Source organism: Taudactylus pleione, unplaced genomic scaffold, assembly GCF_031769625.1.
Source record: "Taudactylus pleione unplaced genomic scaffold, aTauple2 ptg000021l, whole genome shotgun sequence".
In the NCBI taxonomy this organism is placed as follows: Eukaryota; Metazoa; Chordata; class Amphibia; order Anura; family Myobatrachidae; genus Taudactylus; species Taudactylus pleione.
Window position 1 is genome coordinate 8742580 of NW_028284423.1, and position 22238 is coordinate 8764817.

Sequence of the window (22238 nt, forward strand, 5' to 3'; positions counted from 1 at the left end):
TTTACCCGCTGTATACAGGTAGTTTTCAAGAGTCCGGCACTCATGAGTCACTCACTGACAACTTACCCGGGTGCCATCCACATATCTCACATATGTATAATACTTACTTGTCATCGGCGGCACGCACCGGTCTTGATATCAATAAATACACTACACTAGATGTGCTTAATCCAACGTTTCAATTCTCAACACGGAATTTTCATCAGGGACCTGATGAAAATTCCATGTTGAGAATTGAAACGTTGGATTAAGCACATCTTGCGTGGTGTATTTATTGATATCAAGATCGGTGCGTGCCGCCGATGACAAGCAAGTATTATACATACAGGTGTGTATCTATATGTATATATATATATATATATATTTAGTCATTACACCAGCAGAGAATTATGTTTGTATTTACGCACATCACTGTGACAGTTTACACAATCATCTTCTGTCACCACCATCTCTGCTAATCACTGTGACTGATGATGAAGCCCAGGTTGCAGGGCTATAGGGGCAGCACCTGTCTCCAGCTTGGGGTGTTCCTAGCAATGATAACAAATGTAACCAATGAGATTAGCTTGGCAGAATACTATAAGCACAAGAGTGCACAATTGACCATGTCCACATCTGCAGAATATCGGCATGTTCACAATGTCGGCATATGATATGGGACATATGAGGGTGAAGGTTAGACTGTGGGAGGGGAGGTGAAACTTAGAGGTTAGTGACACCACCGAAGGCGCCGAAGGAACAGCCGTCAGCTGCCCGCTGAACCTGAAGGCACTGCTGGAGCCGCTGAACCCACAAACCAGGTGAGTCTCACTGGGCCACCAAAAACATTTAAGTATCGACATGATGAAAGACAACATAGTGAATGTCAACAAAATATACTGAAGCAATTATATGAGCTTACAAAGCCTTAACACAACATGTGTAAATGGCGCTTTTCAGTTTATAAATTGTTCTCCTCATGTGGGTTATTGATAATATCGGCACTTGAAAACACCAAATGCAAAAGCATTGCTATTTTATTACATGACAAATAGCAGACATATTGCAAGGCCACATAGCACATTGGTACTAACAGTAAAAGCAAAGATGCCATCCACATATCTCACATATGTATAATACTTGTCATCGGCGGCACTCACGGGTCTTGATATCAATAAATACACTACGCTAGATGTGCTTAATCTCTCTTTCAACATTGCTGTTAAAGGATTTCCTTGAACGATGTGTAACGTAATCATTTTTTAACTAGCAGGAAGCTTCATACTTTCTATAATGAAGTCACAAATTTACAACAAAATACTACAACTAAAACTAGGCAGTAACAATCACAAAGATTTGTTATGGACATAACACACCATCAGGGATGAACTGGGCCAGGGGGCAGGGTGGAATCCACCCCCCCGGGCTGGTACACTTTTAGCTATTTAGGGTCGCAGCTGGGAGTAGGCAGAGGATGCTTCCCAGCCACATCTATAGTATGAAAGTGGAGCAGCCGGGCAGCATTCTCTAGCAGGCCTCCCGGCAGCTGGCCACGTGAGACTCCTTCCTAGTTCCTACACAGCACAGCCACGCTGCACAGTGCAGTCACAATGCACTGTAATCCGTTTTGGCTACTCACATGGTCATTGGTGGATGATGCTGGCCATCCACCAATCACGGTCATCGGCATATCCAAGCACTGATTGGTGGATGGCAGAACTATTAACCAATCAGATGAGGCAACAAACACTCTGGGAGAGTGAGGGGACTGGTGCAGGAGGAGAGGTAAGTGTGCTGGGCCATCCACAAAGACCTGAGGTCTCATTGTATATGGATATTTTATGGAGGGAAGGGGAGAAGAGGGGTGCAGTAATGGGAAATGGCTATAATTGTGGGTGCAGTTGTGGTCATGATTAGAATTGTGTTAGGAAGGGGGCATTTCTGGTTATAATTGTGGGATGAGACAGCAATTCTGGGACATGATTATAATTGTTAGAGGAAGTGGTGTATGGTGGGCAGTTCTGGACATGAATATATTTGTGGGATGAGAGGGCAGTTTTTCAGGCATGATTATAATAGTTGTAACAGAGGAAAAAGGGGATTCTGCACAGAACCAATTAATTAGTACATACCAACAATGTTATATCTCTCCATCATAACAGATCATAGATAATCACTGGTGGTGCTCCCAAAGCCCAAGGTATAGTATAACCCACAAAAAAGAAAAACAGAAGGGCTTGTTGCTGGGGCACTCTTAATTAAATATTTAGCATGAAGTATAAATTTAAAATATAGCTTTTAATAAACACAATTTAAAATTACAAAGGGACCCATGCTACACATAAAATTAATATCACAAAAAATTGTTATTATTTAAAGGTAATAATTTATGAAATGGCAAAACATATTTGGATGGGGGTACCATATCTCCTACGACTTGTAAGGTTAATCCATATATAATGTCAAATCGATGTAAGTCTTATATAGGAAGATAGGTACCCTATTAACCCTAGTAGTATATTAACAACGTGATTTGCTAATTATCCAAACCAAATGGATATATGGAAACAAAATTATATAGATACCTGTTGTGTTACCACTCTTTCCCAATCCACCTCCTTGTTTATGAACCTACAGCACCTGGTAATCCCAGGTGGTCTCCCATCCAAGTACTAACCAGGCCCAATGCTGTATAGCCTCCAAGCTCAGACGAGATTGGGCACATCCAGTATGGAATGGCTGTAGGCAGGGTTGCATAAAAATCGGATTTTTTTTTATAAAAATAAAAAAAAAATTCTGATTTATTTGATTAAAATCGGATTTATTTGATTTAAATCAGATTTTTTGGATTTAAATAGGATTTTTTTTATTAACATTTTTTTTAAGTAAACTTTAATTTTAGATGTTTAAACCTTGGTTTAGTAATAAATGAACAATTTTTGAAGTGAGAACAGTAACAAAATGAAACAGTAATAGAATAAATACACACTAAACAGTTGCATCAAGAAGTACAATTAGGCTCTGAATTTCACTCAGTTGTTTGAGTCTCAGTCAACATGTACATGTCTTTGTCTACGTCCTCACGTTTGTCCTCAACAGAAAAGGCTCTGTAGCATGCAACAGCTTAGCTGCTTTTTCCATTTCCCAATCTGTTGTGTGTTTTGGCTTGTACAAAACTACGTTGAAAAAGATCCTTTCAATTCCTGCACTTGATGAAACTGCGGTGAACATCTGCTTCAGAAGATTTACTACAGAAGTGTCTAACTGAAGTTGAGCTGCGTAGGACATCCACCAGACCAGGGGAGATACTTGGCATCCACTTCAAACATGTATAGTGCAAATGGTTTCATGGATGCACGAAAGTTGATGATGACCGGCATCATTTAACGATTATTGGCAAGAGCAAACTCTATAGCAGTCTCAATTTCAGCAGGACTAAGCTTTTTTTCCCCTGTACCTAGGATCAAGTAGATTAGCCAGCAAGTGGGCATCTGTGAGTGTAATTTTAACTATTGCCTTTGCCATCTTTACTACATTGCTGTGGTGTCCAATCTCTTCAAGATCATCTAACAGCTTCTTCCACACTTGTACGACATCACTGATTGTGCAGTTGCGTCTTTGTGCACGATCCAGAGCAACAGCTACATCATTTGATTTAAATAGTTTGATTTAAATTGTGCAACCCTGATGATTTAAATCATGATTTAATCATTTGATTTAAATTGTTCGATTTAAATTGTGCAATCCTGGCTGTAGGTGTGTAATCAGTCTGGAAAGTTTGAATGGCCAGGTAAACACAAAGCAAGGTGGTTTGTAGGACTGTCTCATTGAAAGAGTCCACTTTGTTAAAAATTACATATTTCAAAGAAAGTATTGCATAAGCGTACTTTAATTGTTCCACAAAGTATTCATCACAACTTTTTACCAGTCAAATTATATCACATACATGTCAAAATTATATTGTGTACCTTCAAACATTTAATGGTTGATTCAAGAATTGATCATAGCACTATATGCCATTTATATATAGAAACTGTACATACTCGCAACTCCAAATGTGTTAATTAAGCATAGCAGTCCTGACAGCAGTAAGCTTCAACACCATCAATGATCCAAACACAATGTGTCATTAATGCACCAATGAGTCCTAATGACTATTAGTATTAGTTTAGCATATAAGACATGTTAGTAGGGTGATTGAGCCCCACATAAGGCTGTACAGATCAACAGAGATCGAGGGTTAAAGCAATAATTAGTATTTATATTAATTGTACCAAAGTATCTCTATAAATCCAATTGTATTTGTAAGAATAATGGATTACATCAGAGCAGTTAATTGCATCAACTATGTAGAGAAGCTATGGGTACTGTGCCCATAGGGATCTAAACACTACTGCTAATGAGGCAGTTTATTTAGCAGAATTAATACAGCAGAAAGATATTAGTGACACAAATCCCTGTACAGAGAGTTCCTTCTGATCCACAATGTCTGTTATGTCAGTATTAATCCACAAAAAACAGGTCTGTGAGCACAAATATCACCTCTATATGTCATTGGAGTGAGTACAGTCATATAGCGTCCACGAGATTGTTTCCAAACATCAGGTGATTACATATGTAATTGGTACTGCATGAGGAGCAAAATACCCTCCAAGGAGGTGGATTGGGAAAGAGTGGTAACACAACAGGTATCTATATAATTTTGTTACCACATATCCATTTGGTTTGGATAATTAGCAAATCACGTTGTTAATATACTACTAGGGTTTATAGGGTACCTATCTTCCTATAGAAGACTTACATCGATTTGACAAGATATATGGATTAACCTTACAAGTCGTAGGAGATATGGTATCCCCATCCAAATATTTTCGCCATTTCATAAATTAATTACCTTTAAATAATAAAAAAATGTGTAGCATGAGTCCCTTTGTAATTTTAAATTGTGTTTATTAAAAGCTATATTTTAAATGTATACTTCATACTAAATATTTAATTGAGTGCCCCAGCAATAAGCCCTACTTTTCTTCTTTCTTGTGGGTTATGATTAGAATTGTTGCAGGAGTGGGAGGGACAGTTCTGGCACATGATTAGATTGCTACCAATCATATCATCCTACACTCTGTGGCTCGGAGTTCCATCAGCACGTCCTCAGTGAGCTTAACGCACGTGAGAATGCTCCATTACAGCCCAGTAATGCCCCTTTAGCCATGACGGCAGATACGTGTAAAATGTGAACCACTCGGGCATTGCTGGTACTTGTGTACACTTGGCCCCGAAGCTTGCGCAGTGCAAACACAAGCAAGATATGCTTCAACAGGCGTACGTTCAATTCTGCATCAGACCCTTTGTGTACATCAACACAGGTGTATTACATAGTAAAGCGTGCTGGTGTTACCTTATAGCCTGATAATCTAGGATTTAGGGGTCTATTTATCAATTAATATTTGTGGGATATCCACAAATATAAAGTAACTCCCGGTTTTTGCTTACAAAAGCAGTCCCCATAGGTTTTTTTTAAATTTTTATTTACGATGCTCCGGAATGCACGGAGCCAGCCGGGAGACTTGCCTGCTTTTCTGGGTGGCCGGGAGAGCCACACGATTTTTGTGCGGCCCCTGAAACTCGTGTGGCACTCCCAGTCGCCCAGAAGAGTGGGCAATTCTCACGCAGGCCAGTCTACCGGAAGAGGCAGCTCAAAGGTCGGCAACTATGATTGCATACAAGTCACGCGAATGCTCTATGAATCATGTATTGGTTACTGGAAATCTCCCTGTATTGTATAGATTTCGTTAGAATGCTGTGTATATTATACACATCATTAGGATAGTCATTAGGATAGTAAGTCTCGGGTTTGTCAAAAGGGGCTGGTATGTGTTGTATTTGATTATAGCTATGCAACATAAGTTTTAAACCATGCCCACATTAGACAAACCACGCGTACAGATTGTTGTCACTCCATTTTTACGTTGCAGTGCGCCAGGGCCACTTGCTTGCATTTGCTGTCCAGGCTAAATGATGCCAGCCAGCCCCTGCACACCATTAATAAAGTAAAATGTGTTGTATGCTTATAATGATATAGGTAGCTTTTTTAGACCCCATGTGAATTATTGCCAAATGATAACTGATAATAGTGGTAGTATTTAGTTGATAAGGGATCAAAACTGTCCTATTGAAGTTTACTATGTTACATGAATTTCACTTATGTCAATACAAGTACTTATTTTAATAAAAATAATTTTATTTATAAATCGCTTTTCTCCAGCAGGACTCAAAGTCGCTATACAAGCATCAAAGCATAGAACAGAAGTTAGGTATTACAGCAAGAAGAAAACAAACCAAAAAACAATGAACATAGTGAACAGGGACAATTAAATTAATGCAGGGTTGGTGCAGCCATTTTGGGTAATAAATTCCACTGGTTACATAACCCACCTACGAAAATTACCAGACGAGGCGGCCATTTTGGGTGCGCTACATAAGTTAACTTGGGTGGAATAAGCAATGCCTAGAAGAGATGACAAAAAAATGGGGAAGTTGCAACGTACTGAATGTAGAAGCCGAGCACTTACATAAGCACCAGTTCTAAGTATTTTTCATTCCACCCATGGGTGTACTAGTCAAGGCAGCCATCTTAGGCACACTACAAATGTTGCAATGAGTGGCATAAGCCATACAAGAAACTATGACATATACAGGTGACAAAAACATGTGTAATATAATACACACTGAATGAATAGATCCACATGTTGTTCATCCTGCCCAAGAAAGAACCATCTGAGGCAGCCACCTGGGGCACACTGCATAGGTTACATCTGGCAGGGTGAGCAATTAGCGGAAGTACGTATAACATCCAGACGGAGAGAAGAAAAAAAAATGAAATGAGAAGCTGAACACAAAGTCATAAAACGGCAGTATTAAAAGAATGGTGACAGCATTATAAAAACTAAGGTAAAGGTAATCAGAAGTTAAAAATAATGACGTAAACTGCAACAAGCCACAAGACTCGGCCTGCGTCTGTCTCCCTCGCTTGAGTGTGCAGTCTTGTCAGCAGTTTGTTCAGTGCGATTTGGCTGCAGCATGAGACTGCCCCCAAACCCACTCTCAGGGGAGTTGAATGGAGAGTGAAATTATTTACGTACTTACAATTGTAATAACCGGGTAGGTTATGTAGTGTGGTAATCAAGAATATCCTGGGAAAAAACAAAAACAAAACAATAATGCATAACAAATAATGCATAACTGACATGCATGCACATTTTCGAGGATTAAATGTAAATAATAGAAATACATGCAGAGAGACCTCCTGGGTAGCTGTGCTGACGGTGAGCAGTCACTGTGCAAGCACAAGCACCGGAGTGCAGCACATCGTGTCCCCCTGACTGCAGCGCGTACTGCGGATCAATTGCCGGAGCTTCCTATCCCGCTGTGGATCCTATTGACGGCGAGCAGCCACTTCGCATCATATAATTGCCGGAGCAAACTACAATATACTATTTTCATCAAAGCAGCTTTATTATATTGAATAGGAGCCCTACAGGATATTGCTCTGGAGTTTCCAGTTTGATCATTCATGGGGAAGCGGTGAGTGCATTTCATTCGTGGACACTCTGCTGCTCTTCTTCCCTTTTCCCCTCCAATCATTGGGGATACCAATCAATTTACTACTGTTCCAACATGATGATTTATGGAGTTATTTTTGTAAGACTCATTACACCATTTACGCTTTCTATCTTTTATTTATTATTTTTTATTAATGAATTGCTGATATATTTTTAATATAGGAACTGCAGTTCTAGTTTATATGTACTTAATAAATTGTTATGTTTATACAATTAACCATTTATTAGATTTTTTTGTGAACACAAGCGCAGACATATCCTTTGTATATTATTGCACGTTAGAATCCTTTATACCATTCAATGATGGGCAAAGTTATTGCATAGCGAGTCTTTATATTGGGATTAACAGTAATAAGGACACCCACCTGACAGCAAAGACCAAATAGACTAACCTACATATATCCAGTGGTTCACACCAGGACTTTTAAAATATATCTACACTAATAACTATTAACAATCTACCAGTACCCTAGAGCACAGGTTCTCAAACTCGGTCCTCAGGACCCCAAACAGTACATGTTTTCCAGGTCTCCTCACAGAATCAGAAGTGAAAAAATTAGCTCGACCTGTGGATTTTTTAAAATGCGTCAGTGAGTAATGAATACACCTGTGCACCTGCTGGGTGGCCTGGTAAACGTGACCTGCGTGGGGTCCTGAGGACCGAGTTTGAGAAGCTCTGCCCTAGAGCACTTTTACATAAATTATTATTAAGGTGATTTAAAGTAGATGATCTGTATGTGGTATACCGTGAGCAACCAGCAGTAGCTAGAAAAATTGCAGCCCCCCTTAAGTCTAAGGCCTGTATTCAATTTGAGGCGAAAAGTCCAGATTTTTCGCCTGCTGGACTTTTCGCCTCCTTCGCCGGTTTTCCAGGCGGAACACGCTATTCCCTGTATTAAATTCCAAAGAAGGCGAAATCGGGAACAGGCAAAACTTTGATCGGCGAAAAAATACGGGAACCTCTCTGGACTCCATTCCGCTAAATTACAAGTGTGTTCGCTATTTTTTTATTTTTTTTTAACCTCAAAATGTAACTTTTTTTTTTTTTTACTTTTTTTGACACAGTTTGTTATAAGGGGGCATTCCCAAGGGTGCAGGCTAATTTTTTTTAAGCCTGCACCCCTAAACCTGCACTTTTTGTCGCCAGCAAAAGGCTGGTGAAAACTTATCCCCGTTTTTTTAGATTGACTTTTCGCACCGGCGAAAAGTAAATGTAATTGAATACGGAGATAATTGAAATAGGCGAAAATGACGTCATTGGCGATAAATTATCGCCAATTCCGACATTTCGCCTCAAATTGAATACGGACCTTAGTAGGAAAAATAGAGAAATCTTTCAAACTACCCTGATACTGTAAATATTTGGAAATATTTTTGAAACGCTGGGTCTTACAAAATTGTTTTACAATATCACTTTGTGTTCATATAAAAAACCAAATATGACATGTGCAAGTCCTTTCCCTTGTGTATTGAGAGTTACAAGGCAAATGTTAACACAGCTGTACAAACAATTCAGGTAAAAAATTATCTAGTTTCACAATGTTTTTTCCTTTTCCGCATCATCCAGACAATGATCCTAACACAGGAAAAGGGGGACAGACACTGTATATGGGACATTTATCATTGGAGATGCTGGTATTGGTTAATGGTTGACAATATTGATATAATTTAATTTCTAATTATATTTTTATATTCGCTGCTGACTCCTGGTGTATTCATTAGCGTGCTATTACAGCAGCCTTTACAGTAACAACGCAGTTTTTAACTTCTTTTTAAACAAAGCAATAAAGTTATAATATTAGAACGTTTCAGAAAAATGTCACTTCAGCACAACAGAAGATACATTTATGGAGCAAAGCAAAAATAGGGCAGACTTATTTTTAGGAAAAGTAGTGCACCTCATATTTATAGAAATTGTCTCTCTCGTTACATAAATATAGCTGTACATAATGTGCCAGTCCTATGCCAGGTTATCAGTATTGCAATTTTCCTGCCTTAAAATATGGCAAAATTTGGAAATATTTAAATAAGTATGTTACAGAATTGAATCCCGAAAAGATCTGCTCCATAACAACAGAAAACAAACAAGGGTTACCAATCACAAATAATGATTTTCTGTCATTAATAAAGTATTAATAATTGTGCTATGTGCATATAATACTGTAGGCAGGTTTATTTACACCCTACCTGCATTATTGTCAAGAGACACTGAATTAAGCACATAGTGATATAGAATTAATAAACATATAGAGGCAGGAAAGCACATAGCTGCACACAATATTCTGCAAATACAGTCCACAGTTAGGAATTTACACAAATACATTGTACATTAGCCTGCCTAGTGTGTCTTATATTGAGATAAGAGGAGCTTAATGCTATGCTGTGATAACCTAGTACACAGGTTCTCAAACTCGGTCCTCAAGACCCCAAACAGTGCATGTTTTCCAGGTCTCCTCACAGAATCACAAGTGAAATAATTAGCTCCACCTGTGGATCTTTTAAAATGTGTCAGTGAGTAATGAACACACCTGTGCACCTGCTGGGTGACCTGGAAAATGTGACATGTGTGGGGTCCTGAGGACCGAGTTTAAGAACCACTGACCTAGTACAGTACTCTGGATTAAAAAGCTCCCAATTATTACGGACAGACAAACTTCTATACACCTTACTCGGGTGGGTGAGGCTTGTTCATCCTGGTCGGTGAGCTTGGTCTCATTGGCTGAAAGTTTTCACCTAGTTCCTTCATTCTGTATTCACCAGCATACACTGTCGCACTTTTCACTTTCTTTCGGATTTCCTGGGTGTGTTGCAGCCGCGCTTTGCACCTGATCTCATCATACTTTGCCTTGAAAAGTCTAGGTTGATAGTCTTGCCTAACAAATGACTGAAAATTGGCGTTGCGATGAACAGAGTAACTTGCCATGGTACTGTAACTGGCTGAGAGAGTGCAGACCGTGCTGGGCAAACTGCAGTGTTCTACAGAGGGAATCTAACAAGTGTTCTTTTATTCTCTAATATCTTCAACCTCTCGCTGCAGCTTGTGGTTAATGTTGAAAGCCTTGTTGTCTGTGGCTGCTTGGCAACAGTCTGTTGCATGGTACTTGACCCTTGTCACTCACCAACTAATATTGTATGTATACCAACCAGAGCACTACATATCAATTACCATGTAACATGAGAACAAAAAACCCTAACACACACACGTACACACACTTTGTTGATTTTTCTGCAGGTTAATTTGAGCATCATCATTTCTAAACTAACAGATTGTTACAATATATTGGATTATGCATTCCCTACTGTGAAATTCAAGTAGGCGGTTTTTATGACCATATAAAAACAGGAGTCCTTTTATCTGAGTGGCATGGTGGCACAGTGGCTAGCAATTCTCCCTCACTGAGCTGGGGCCTTGAGTTATATATAAGGCTATATGAGAAGACCAATCAGAGTTCACTAGGAATATCTAGGTGGTAACAATGAATGTATAGGCTTTGCCAAAGCGATACTTGAGGCCCAGAAGAGTCTGCAGCAGTGAATTTTGGGTTTGAGGCATTATGTGGCAATGTTACGGCACATGTTTACAAACATTCATAACACACACAAATAAATAAAAAATATTTAAATTAAATTTCCAGAACACTTCAACCCATTCAACTATGTAAAGGAAAAAGGTGTTATTTATTATTGTGAGGAGCAATAGGTTGGAACGAAAATATGGTTTGCCATGTTCTGCATAAAAGTATGTCATCTACAGACTCCAGTTGTGTAAGGTAGACACTGGTAATCCTAAAATAACAATGACAAGAAAACAGTCCTGAGTAGTAATAATGAGCAGTTACTGTAAGTTGTGCATGTCGTATATGACCAGCAGATGGCGCAATATAACTCTTCCATACTAGCTACATTTTTTGCATAAGCCACTCTAATACATGTTAAATTACAATTCATTGATAATCTTTTCAGTAGTGAAGCACAACTAGGAAGAAGGAAGATATTTTAAAGCCTTTTAAATACAAAATCAATTCAAGGCTTAATTTACATAAACAGAGATGATTTCTTTTTTAATAAAGGTTTGTGCGACCACGCAGCATTCTATATTCCCTTTGTTCTTCTATAGCAGATTATTGCCTTTAAAGGTGCCCATGCACGCAGCGTATTTGTCAGCCAATTAATTTAGTGTGGATGGGCACAAAAAAAAAAACCCTTGGTCTTCCTTCTCATTATCTGAACAGGATCATTTAAATATCATCTGAGACATCTGGTAAATCCATTCGGACAATATAGGCTGTCATAGTCTGACTGATTGGATGTATGTGCGTTATGAAGTTGCACAGATAACAAATCAGCTGGATCGCCCTGTGTGTGTTCTACTCTTTGTACAGATTAGTAATAGAAAATTAGACCCCTACAGAACGTTGTCCTATTGAAACTGCTCATTGACAAACATATACTGATCTATTCTGGAAAAGGTCTGATAGTTAAACATTTCACAAAGTCACCACATTCACACCCTGTACAACTGTCTGCAATTAATGTATTATAGGAAAGTGTGACACAGATTATCCCCTGCTTACATCAGTGTGGAAGTTGCTCATTATAGTAAAAATAGCTAATTGTGATATATAAATGAAAATAAAATATGGGCTAAATTAGAATACATTAGCTGAAAAGGATGTCTGTACTGAGGCAGACAAGGACCCGACTAACCATATGAAACTTTGTTTAGGGTCAGCATAATCGAGCCTGATGGACAGGATCTATGCCTTTTTCAGTTTCTATTATGCTACATACATTTGCATAGGTTGTTTTCCATATGTAGCAGTGCAGTATATCTGACAGATGCAGCCACCAGGTATAATGCAGATCTGGTATAACCTGCACAATGTGGTCCTACTGAAAATCATATTGTCTTGTTTGCTGTATCAGTCACTCTTGGTGGCAGCTCAATAATGCTGCAAGAAATATGATTGGCATGTTTATGGTGGAACGCATTTCCCTCTATTGATTAGCTGGGTGTGAATATTCTTGTGTACATAACAGTGAAAAGCACTGTCACTTGTCAGGTGAGATATTTTTGTATTTGCATCCAAGCCTGACTGTTCTACCCCAGCCACAAATCATTGGTTGTAAGCCCCCAAATTTATTGTACTTTGACAACTTCTTTCTTGTGTACACCTTGTACGTGACTGCCCTAACTCCGCACTGCAGAACCCACACACACAAAATAAACCAGCATCTAATTAAGGAACTTCCCTGATCTATATTTCCTCAATAACCCTCCCTTGCCCCCAACAAGAAAAATCTACTGACCATTGTGGGGGACATTTCAGAGGTGTACTCCTCCTTTAATCACAAGTTTGAATCTATTAATTTAAACAAAATGCTGTATGAGTTTAACTGGATTTATACTAAATATAGTAAAGACAGCAATGGCCAGGCCCAAATAAAATTGATTAACAGATACTAAGTTGCATAAATATACAATCTGGCATACGGTACTGCAGTCATTGCCGAACCGGATTATAGGACCAGAGTTTGAAAATTAGATTTTGATGTTCGGAAGACGTAGGGTAACCCTTGGCACTAGTGCTTGGGTTTCCTTTTTGGAAAAGGTTTAACTTTAAATAAATGGTGTCTCTAAGGAAAGTGTTTGTAGTAGGAGAGGGACTGATCCCATGGGATCTGATTCACAGGCAAAGGCATTTAAGGGGCAGTGCGGGGTTGGCCGGCGTTCCCGGAAACGCAGGCGTGTCTGGACATTTTTTCGTGAGTGGCAAGGCCAGGGACTGTTTTGCAAATTGCGATCCTTGCTGATTCACCCCCAGAGATCTTAAAGAACAAACCGTCTCAGTTTAACTAACTGAGAAAACTATACAGTAGTTCACCTATTGTTTCTGCCTCTGCAGAAAGCATTCACTTTATTATAGATGACAACATAATTATAGGATCACAGGGTTCCTTACATAAGCTTTCTTATAATATGCTATTTACTGCTCCGGGAACAGCAAAGATTGTGTTGCTATAAGGACAAATCAGAGCCGTACCTAGACTTTTTGGTGCCCTGTGCCAGAAAGAGCATTGGCGCCCCCCTCATTTTTCAAAGGGACATAATGCACCCAAAAAAGGTCCATGTCTTCATGGGGAAGGGCCAGGGAAGAGATAGGGGAGGCCAGGAGATGCTGGGGATGAAATAAGAGGAATCTACAAGCAAGAATGACAATAAACAGAAATTTTACAGGCGCAAACAGTGCCCCCTGACCTGTGGTGCCCTGTGCGATGGCACCAGCCGCACTACCCTAGCTACGGCCCTGGGACAAATCACACAAACAAGAGACCTGCCTTGTCCGTTGTCTTCTCAATTATTTCCAACATGAAATCAACTTTTCAGTTTGTCAGTTATGATACAGAAAAATCTGATGTCTCTAAACAAGAACCAAAGAAACCATATGGGCATCATTTATCGCAATCCACATATAAGATGCGGATGGGTTGTGATAATATCAGCCAAATTCGCATTGCAATATTATTTATTATCAGTTATTTATATAGCACACACATATTCCGCAGCGCTTTACAGAGAATATCTTACCATTCACATCAGTCCCTGCCCCAGTGGAGCTTACAATCTGTATTCCCTACCACATGCTCACAAACATACACACTTCAATTTCAAATTCAACGTCAATTTTGTGGGAAGCCAATTAACCTACCAGTATATTTTTGGAGTGTGGAAGGAAACCGGAGTACCCGGAGGAAACCTACGCAAGCACAGGGAGAATATACAAACTCCACACAGTTAGGGCCGTAGTGGGAATCGAACCCATGACCTCAGTGCTGTGAGGCAGTAACGCTAACCATTACACCGTCTGTGCTGACCACAGGGGCTACACAGGACTACATCAGAAGGAAGTATCAAATATCGCATGCAAGGACAGAGCTTGCTCCAAAAGCTCTGTCTCTGCGAATCCTCTCCGCATACTTTTCAGGGTATTTTTCGCAAAAATACCGACAGTGTGACTGCGCATGCGTTGCCAGCTACCCCACCACCAACCCCCTGCTCTTACACTTTCCTGTCCGGTGATGGGTGCTCCGGTCAGGTCCACTGTGACCCCGGTCAGCTGGTCCCTTGGCTTCTGCACTGTGACCCTGGTCAGCTGGTCCCTTGGCTTCTGCACTGTGACCCTGGTCAGTTGCTCTGTGATGTAAACAAAGATGCTGGCATAGAGCAGCTTACTGGGGTCACAGTGCATGAGCCCAGAGACTAGTTCACCAGAGTCCCAGAGGACCTCAACAGAGCTGCGATCATCGGCCAGTTTTCTTCTTTTAACTATTTATTTTTGTAAAGTGATCAGCGTGTAGTCTATTTAGACCACAGAGCTGATCACAGGGTGCAATTCTACATGCTCTGTCTTTTGAAATCCTGAAAATATCCGGTTTTCAGTGAAAATTTTTCAAATTCTATGTTTTTGAGCTAGTGCTGGGTACTATGAGCCTCCTACATGATTATCACTCAAAAATGTGTTATATTTGCCACATGGTCTGCATTCATCCCATTTGGCGAGCTGTACCATACAAACAACTGCCTTCTGCTACACATGAGGCCTATCTGATTTACTAGCAGTGCACCATTCCCTCCGCCATACTAAAAAATTAAAACAATATTCTCCCAGAGCTTTCAGCCTATACCAACAAAAGGCAAAAATGAGCAGAGCTGTACATGACTCCCCTCCACCACCTGCCTGCTACAGGTTTCTAACCTTTAAGGGACTCTGTAGCAAACTTCACAGCAGTTATACATTTGTTTTCATCAAACGGGGTTCAACAGAAGAGACTGTACTAAGATCAACAAGATGCCGAGGTGAGGCCAGCAAACTGCGCACTGTAGCCTTAAGTGCTCCTGAAAATATGTTACTGAACTTGTAGTAGTAAATGGCCTCTGGCGGGTGAAACCGGTTTATATTTCACATGGGCAGCAAAAGCAGGGGGTTACTACATATGATGCCCAAAACATAGCGATGGCCGCAAAGACATGTAATATGATAGTTTGGCCAGTGACTGGCTCAGCCACAAAAAAAAGGAATCACTCTCCCTGGGTCCTGGGCTGAAGTTTGAAAACCTGTCTCAAGGCAGACCAAAGACAAGACAAATTGGGATTCAAAATAGAGCACTGGTGTTTTGGATAGAGGACAGCCCTATTGTTGAGGGCTGAGGCTACAGCAGTGGTTCCCAAACTCTGCGCCGTGGCACCCTCAGGTTGGGGGTCCAGCACCAAATTATTTATAATCAATGTAATGTAAATATGTGGACAAACAAAAGCGCAAACCTGTCCCCACCACATAACTGAGCCTAAGGATGACAGGTAAGCACAATTTACTTCACTTTATTATATTTCTTTCTGAATTTCTCAATAACAAACTTTTGGCTTAGGGGTGCCGTCTAAACAATGCTGATACTCTAGGGCCCCGGGGTTCAAAAAAGTTTGGGAACCACTGGGCTAGAGGATGAGCATACAACATGGGGATATATAGTCTAAACCCTTGCAACCTGCTATCCTGAATCAGTTGACTAAATACACTTCTTCTACTGGTGACAATCCCTGGATGATTCTCATTATGTTTCATGCACACTTCATTGGATTCTTGATGCTGAACATGGACAAGAAATCATACAACAGTTATAGAGCAATTCAAAAAATGTACCCATGTGTTCTCTCCGTACAGTAGTAGGGAGATAAAGTGGCCTGCCTCACAGCCTCTGGAAGCAAAACAACCATATGAGCAGGCTAGCAGGACAGAATCATCTTTGTAAATGTCCTAGTCAATGCAGCTCCAGCCACCAATGTCTACAATGATCCAAAAATACCTGCTACCGGCAAAAGTGCTCAGCTTCTAAACCCCATCGCCTTTTTGCCACAATCAACTTGCTTCTTCCAACTGCACCTCTTCTCCCTCTCTTAAAGCACATGACTTTGCCATCTTCTGGAAAAGGAAAAATAATATGAGTTGACAAAATATTGTCTCATGCCAAAGCATGCACCCCCTCCTGACCTTATCCCTACAATCCCCAATCCAAGATTACTTCACTCCATAGTAAACTAGGATGAATTCTATGAACTCATCATTTGATTCTACAACCTGACAGTGACATATTCCATTATAACTTCTCCACTGCTTCTCCCCATGCCATGCCCGCCTCCAGCTAACATCTTTAATATGTCTGTTTCCATTGGCACAGTTAAATCCTCATTTAAACATTTTTCAATAAGGAAAAAAATCTTTCCACCCAGCCTCTTTTTCCAACTACTATGCTATTTATCTCGACCATTTTGCCTATAAATTCCTTTAGAGATTTATGTAGAGCTGCCTCTCGCACTTTCTTTCCTCTCACTCTATTCTCAACATTGTGCAATTGGGCTTCCAACTCTAACATTCTACAGAGACTGCACTCACAGTGATCAATGATCTCTACTTACAGCAAAGTCCAAGCATAACTGCTCCATACAAATCCCCCTGAATCTCTCTGTTGCTTTCAACATTGTTCATCACCCATTACTCCATCACACAGTTGGCCTTCATGATACAGTTCTTTCCTGGTTCAGTTCCTACCAATCTAATTACTCCTTTAATGTCACTACCTCTGGCATATCCTACGCTCCACTTTCATTACCCATTGGGGACCACAAGGCTCAGTTCTCGCACCTCTACTTTTTTCCACCATTACACATCTTCACTTGTGGAACTAATTTGCTCATTCGGCCTACATCTCTCTGCTGACAACACCCAAATCTACCTCTCCTCCATTTCTGTACTCCCTTATGTAACCAACTGTCTGTTTTCTACACATTTAAGTCCCACTACCTAAAGCTCAATATGACCAGAACAGATCTGACCTTTCCTCCTCTCACCACAATGTTCTCAGTGTGCAAGGCCCACTGCCTTGGTATTATACATGGCACTGCCCTCTGCTTTATTCCTTACATCCAAGGCCTGATTCTGAGTCACATGCTGCCTCAACCACTTTAGAGTCTCTTGCCGTAGTTACACCTGCGACTTTGTTAATGTGAGTATCACCCCTTCCCCTGGTGTACAAGCGTGCATCTGTCTGTACAATGACTGATCCGCCCACTTAGGAGTGCCTGGAGATGCCGTAATACCGCTTGATGCGTCTTTAGATGCCACCATCTGTCACACCATGGAAACTTGCACCAGCCCTACAGCAGATGCATATTTTCCCTCTGAGTATGGCCTCCAATGTGAGCAGTTAAACAGTCTGTGTACACAACCACTTCAGCGACACGCCCACAAGAAGGACCACTTTCCTGCTTCTAAATAGCCCCCTCCCAGTCACTGCCCAGGAACGTCCAATAGATTTCTGATACCAAGTATCTCAATTGGAACTGTGCGTCGGACAAGTTTTTAGGGATTTTCGCACACACACAGTACCACAAAAACTCTGTGAGCATCGGCATTGCATGTAACTCAGAATTAGCTCCACAGTCTCTCACAGCTCTGTGGTCTCCTTTTCTTATACTAGATGCTACCACAATTGTTAATCTATTCTCATCTCCCACCGTGAATACAACAACCTCCTATCTGACACCCTCACCTAACTATGCCCACTTCAATAAATCTATAATGGCACAGAAAGGCTGATCATCTTTAGCAAATTCTTTGCAAATAATTACTTTGCTCCACATATCCTCCAACTAAAATTATTCACCCTTACCTAAAAATCCCTCAACAGATCCTTTATATATCTCCAATTTCATATCAAAATATGCTGCTTCTTGTCTACTTAGACCTACCTATGTTCTGTGCCTTTCTGGTAACCACCACTCACTGCTGCCAACAAGACTTTCCCCCATGTCACACAAATTTATGGAATAACTCGCCATTCCAATCATACACTCCTATAACGCTAAACTATTTATATACTCTCTGAAAACCCATCTCTTTATTAGAGCTTACGCCATGGGCGCAACTACCATAGGTGCAGGGGGTGCAGCTTTTATGGGGCCCATCTTCCTTGTCAAAGTTACCTGTGTTCTATACATTTTCAAAATTTTGCAATGGGTCCTTCAAATATCTTGTTAAGCCCTTGGCTTACGCTACTCCCACCTATACTATGCACACTAATGTATCCTGACAACGGTCCCAAACTTCACTCCGAGCCACACATGCGCCTCCTTTTTCAGCTGTGCCCTCTTCAAATTAGAATCTCAATTACCTCCCTACCCTTTGTTTTCTTGTCTGCATTTAATTTGTGTATCTTGTATGTTCCATGTTATATATGTTCTGATTTCTTGTCTTTCTGCAACTGCAGAGCACTGAGGCACCTTAAAAAACAAAGATAATAATAATGTGGAAATAACTAAATCCAACAAAAGAGATGACAAACTAAATCAGAAAGTTCCAATGTAATCCATCTTTAATGCTCCATGACCTCCAAAAACTGAGGGAAAGTGTGCCTGAGGCAGAACATAAGATTGCGAGCAGGGCCCACTTACCTCTATGTCTGTGTCATTACCCAGTCTTGTTTTATTACGGTTTGTTCCCAATTGTAAAGCGCAATGGAATATGCTGGAGCTATGTAAGTAATTGTTAATAATAATTTTAATAATAGCCACTCTCAATGACGGTACTGCTTTTATGAAAGGAGATACTGCAAAGCTTATCTCAAAAATTTCAGCATGTAAACAAATAAAATGTGAAATCTGGCAGGAAGGCTACAAAGAAACAATGAGATTATATCTGCCAGAAGGGTCTGAGGTGGGCAATCCATAGGACTTGTTGGAGAAGTGGTTGATTTGGCAAAGATGTGTTCTTGGCCAAATTCACAGAGATAGAGCACAATTCATTCAGATGATGCATATCTGGTCAGCAGGGTTGCCATCAGAATTTGCGTGGCCCAGGATGGATGAAACGGGCAGGGCCCTCCTCTGACCCAATGGACATAGAGGCTATGACACCCCCCAACAATGCTAACATACGCCTCATGCCCCACACACTTGAGGAGGGATGATGGCAGAAGCACACTTCGGCAGATGAAGGATAGAGGCACACTTTGGGTAGGGATGGTGACAGAGGCACATTTGGGGAGGGGGATCAATGCACACTTGGTGACTGATGGAGCAGAGGCATACTCGGAGAGGGGGTTCAAGGCTGGCTCCACTTGGGGAGGGATGGGGCAGAAGTATACTGTACTTGAGGAGGGTGGCAGCCTCAGAAAAAAAAAAAGCTATATCAGCTCTGTCCAGCTGCCAGTAGAAGCAGCCAGCGGCAGGAGCTACGCAGGTACAGACAGGGCCTCATCACTGGAGGAAAAGCAGAGAGGCTGCAGTTTGCAGACAACACTAAAGGAACCGTCTGATCTTCCCTGTACAGACTACCTCTGCTGGTCCCTGGAAGCGGAGATCTGACTGCAGCCAGCGTGTAATAACAGCCACAGACTGACCTTCTCGCGGACACAGCTTTGGTTGCAGGAGTATCACCCCATAGCTGGCCACAAACAGTGATCCCAACCGCTCACCGTCTGCGGATTCTAGAGACTGTTACAGGGGTGGGGGGACTCTTATAGGGAGACAGCTATAAGGATGCCACTGATCGCTAGAGAACACCGTGGTGAGGGCTGAGAGGAGCGGGGGACGGAGCAGCGGCCACGGAGAACTCGCACACCGGAACAGTGGAGGATGTGCGGACCCTTTTCAGCGTGAATAAGAGCACACGACTGGGCCTGGAGCTAGTGAAGAAGCAGAGGGAGAGATAAGAGCCCAATGGTACATCCGCTGCTCTCACTCCTGTAATGTCACCCACAGCGGCCGAAGTAGCACTCCTCCTGGCTGCACGCTCAATTTGAGGGGGGCCCAGGGCATACAACACCCTTGTTCCCATCTAAACCTTCCCCTTCTAGCACTGCCATGGTCTGCTAGTCAGTGTCTAATAGGGGTGGGATCTTCTGTGTGCTTCGGGCCACCCTATAAGCTCGATCCTGGTCCTTTAGTACCGACTGTACCCCCCTGATGGCAGCCCTGCTGGTCAGTAGTAACTGAGAACCATTCCCTTAAAAAAAAAAAAAATGTAAGGCAGGGCTGTAGGACCCAGAGTCTGCAGGGAGATCCAACCTCCAAGATTATGTACTACTGCATATGACTGCAGCCATTTTTACTTCGTGCAATGTATAGAAATACATGGGGTGAGACAGAAGTATCCTGCTTAGCTCCTAAAGGCACCCTGGTTAATACCTGCATATAACGTTGTTCCAGATCCCTGCACCGCTACTCGTTTGCAACATACTCACTGTCTGGTGAGATGTATAGAATAGTTCCGTTCCATTCTGAGTGTGCATGTAAGAGTGAGTACAGCTGTATCTACTATCTTATATATAAAATTAAATGGTCTGTTTGTTTATATGTTTGTCTGTCTCTGTCTGTCTTGTTATGCATTCGGTCACTCCTGCACCGATTGGGATTAAACCAACGCGAGGTGGTCCAGTTGGATCCTGGGGGGGGTTAGGATCCCAGTCGGACCTCCCATTGGGTTATGCTGGGCAGAACATTGACCCAGGGAGCCTGTTCTGGCCCTTCCACTAGAGGGATTTGGACGAAAACTTTACAGAGTGGTAACATTGATTCCCAGAAGACATACTAGGGCAGAGGTTCCCAAACATGATCCTCAAGGCACCCCAACAGCTCAGGTATTAGGGATATCCATGGTTAAGCACAGGTGGTTAAATCAAATTCACTGAGGTACTAAATAAGTCACCTGTGGTCAAGCATGGATATCCTTAAAACCTGGACTGTTAGGGTGCCTTGAGGACAGAGTTTGGGAACCTCTGTACTAGGGGGTTGAGGACCCAGTCGGACCAGCCGTTGGTGTACGCTGGGCAGAACTTTGACCCGGGAACGATGGGCAGAATTTTGACCTAGGGAGCCTGTTCTGGGCCTTCCACTGGATAGATTTTCAATGAAAACATCAGAGGGGTGGCAATTGGTCTGGGATGCCTAAAGGAGTGGTATTGGTCACAGTCGGACCTCACGGCGGAATGCGATGGGAAGAACTTTGACCCAGGAAGCCTGTTCTGGCCCTGCCACTGGATGGATATCATGACACAACATAATAAAACTTAATAACTTGAATATTTAAACCCGGGCAATGTCAAATACTTTAGCTTGTACTACAATAAACCAACACCACTGATTAAGTAACTGGGCTGATCATAGTTTGAGTCATTTACTGGTGTGTGCCTACATAACTCTGCAATAACAACAACAACAACTGAAGACTTGTAGAAAACCAAACAAGTTACAGACTAAAGACCCTGAGATCAAAAGGTTGAACAATTCTTAAGAAAATATGGAATACAAAATGGATTGAGACTAACCCACCTACTCTTACATTATTACATCCTAGAATAATATTTCTGTTTACTATGGACTGGACAGAGATGTCCACCAATAAAGAAAATTTTACTGAAAAGTTTTTTGGCACATGGTTACCTTATATTCACACTTTATCCCCATCACTTAAAGATTCCTTACGGAGAGGCTTTCAGTTAACGTCATGGTTTAACTTGGAAGTACTTAATAAGGGCCCACCCTTTTGATTCACATTGTAATTGTAGCTGGCCCGTTAATGGTAA

At 41.3% G+C, this 22238-nt stretch overlaps 1 protein-coding gene and 1 pseudogene across 1 annotated transcript in view; both read right to left on the minus strand.

Moving 5' to 3' along the window:
• The window catches only part of LOC148539699 (uncharacterized), a 35042-nt gene extending 24459 nt beyond the window's left edge, over positions 1-10583 (minus strand). Inside the window, exons 1-2 of the mRNA XM_088447979.1 lie at positions 10271-10583; positions 7126-7172 (exon numbers count right to left, since the gene is read on the minus strand). Coding sequence (XP_088304105.1) covers positions 7126-7172; positions 10271-10524 — 301 coding nt within the window. The 5' untranslated portion in view covers positions 10525-10583. The remainder of the gene's footprint in view (positions 1-7125; positions 7173-10270) is intronic.
• On the minus strand, positions 2608-2726 carry LOC148539700 (5S ribosomal RNA; annotated as a pseudogene).
• Positions 10584-22238: the final 11655 nt, after the last annotated feature.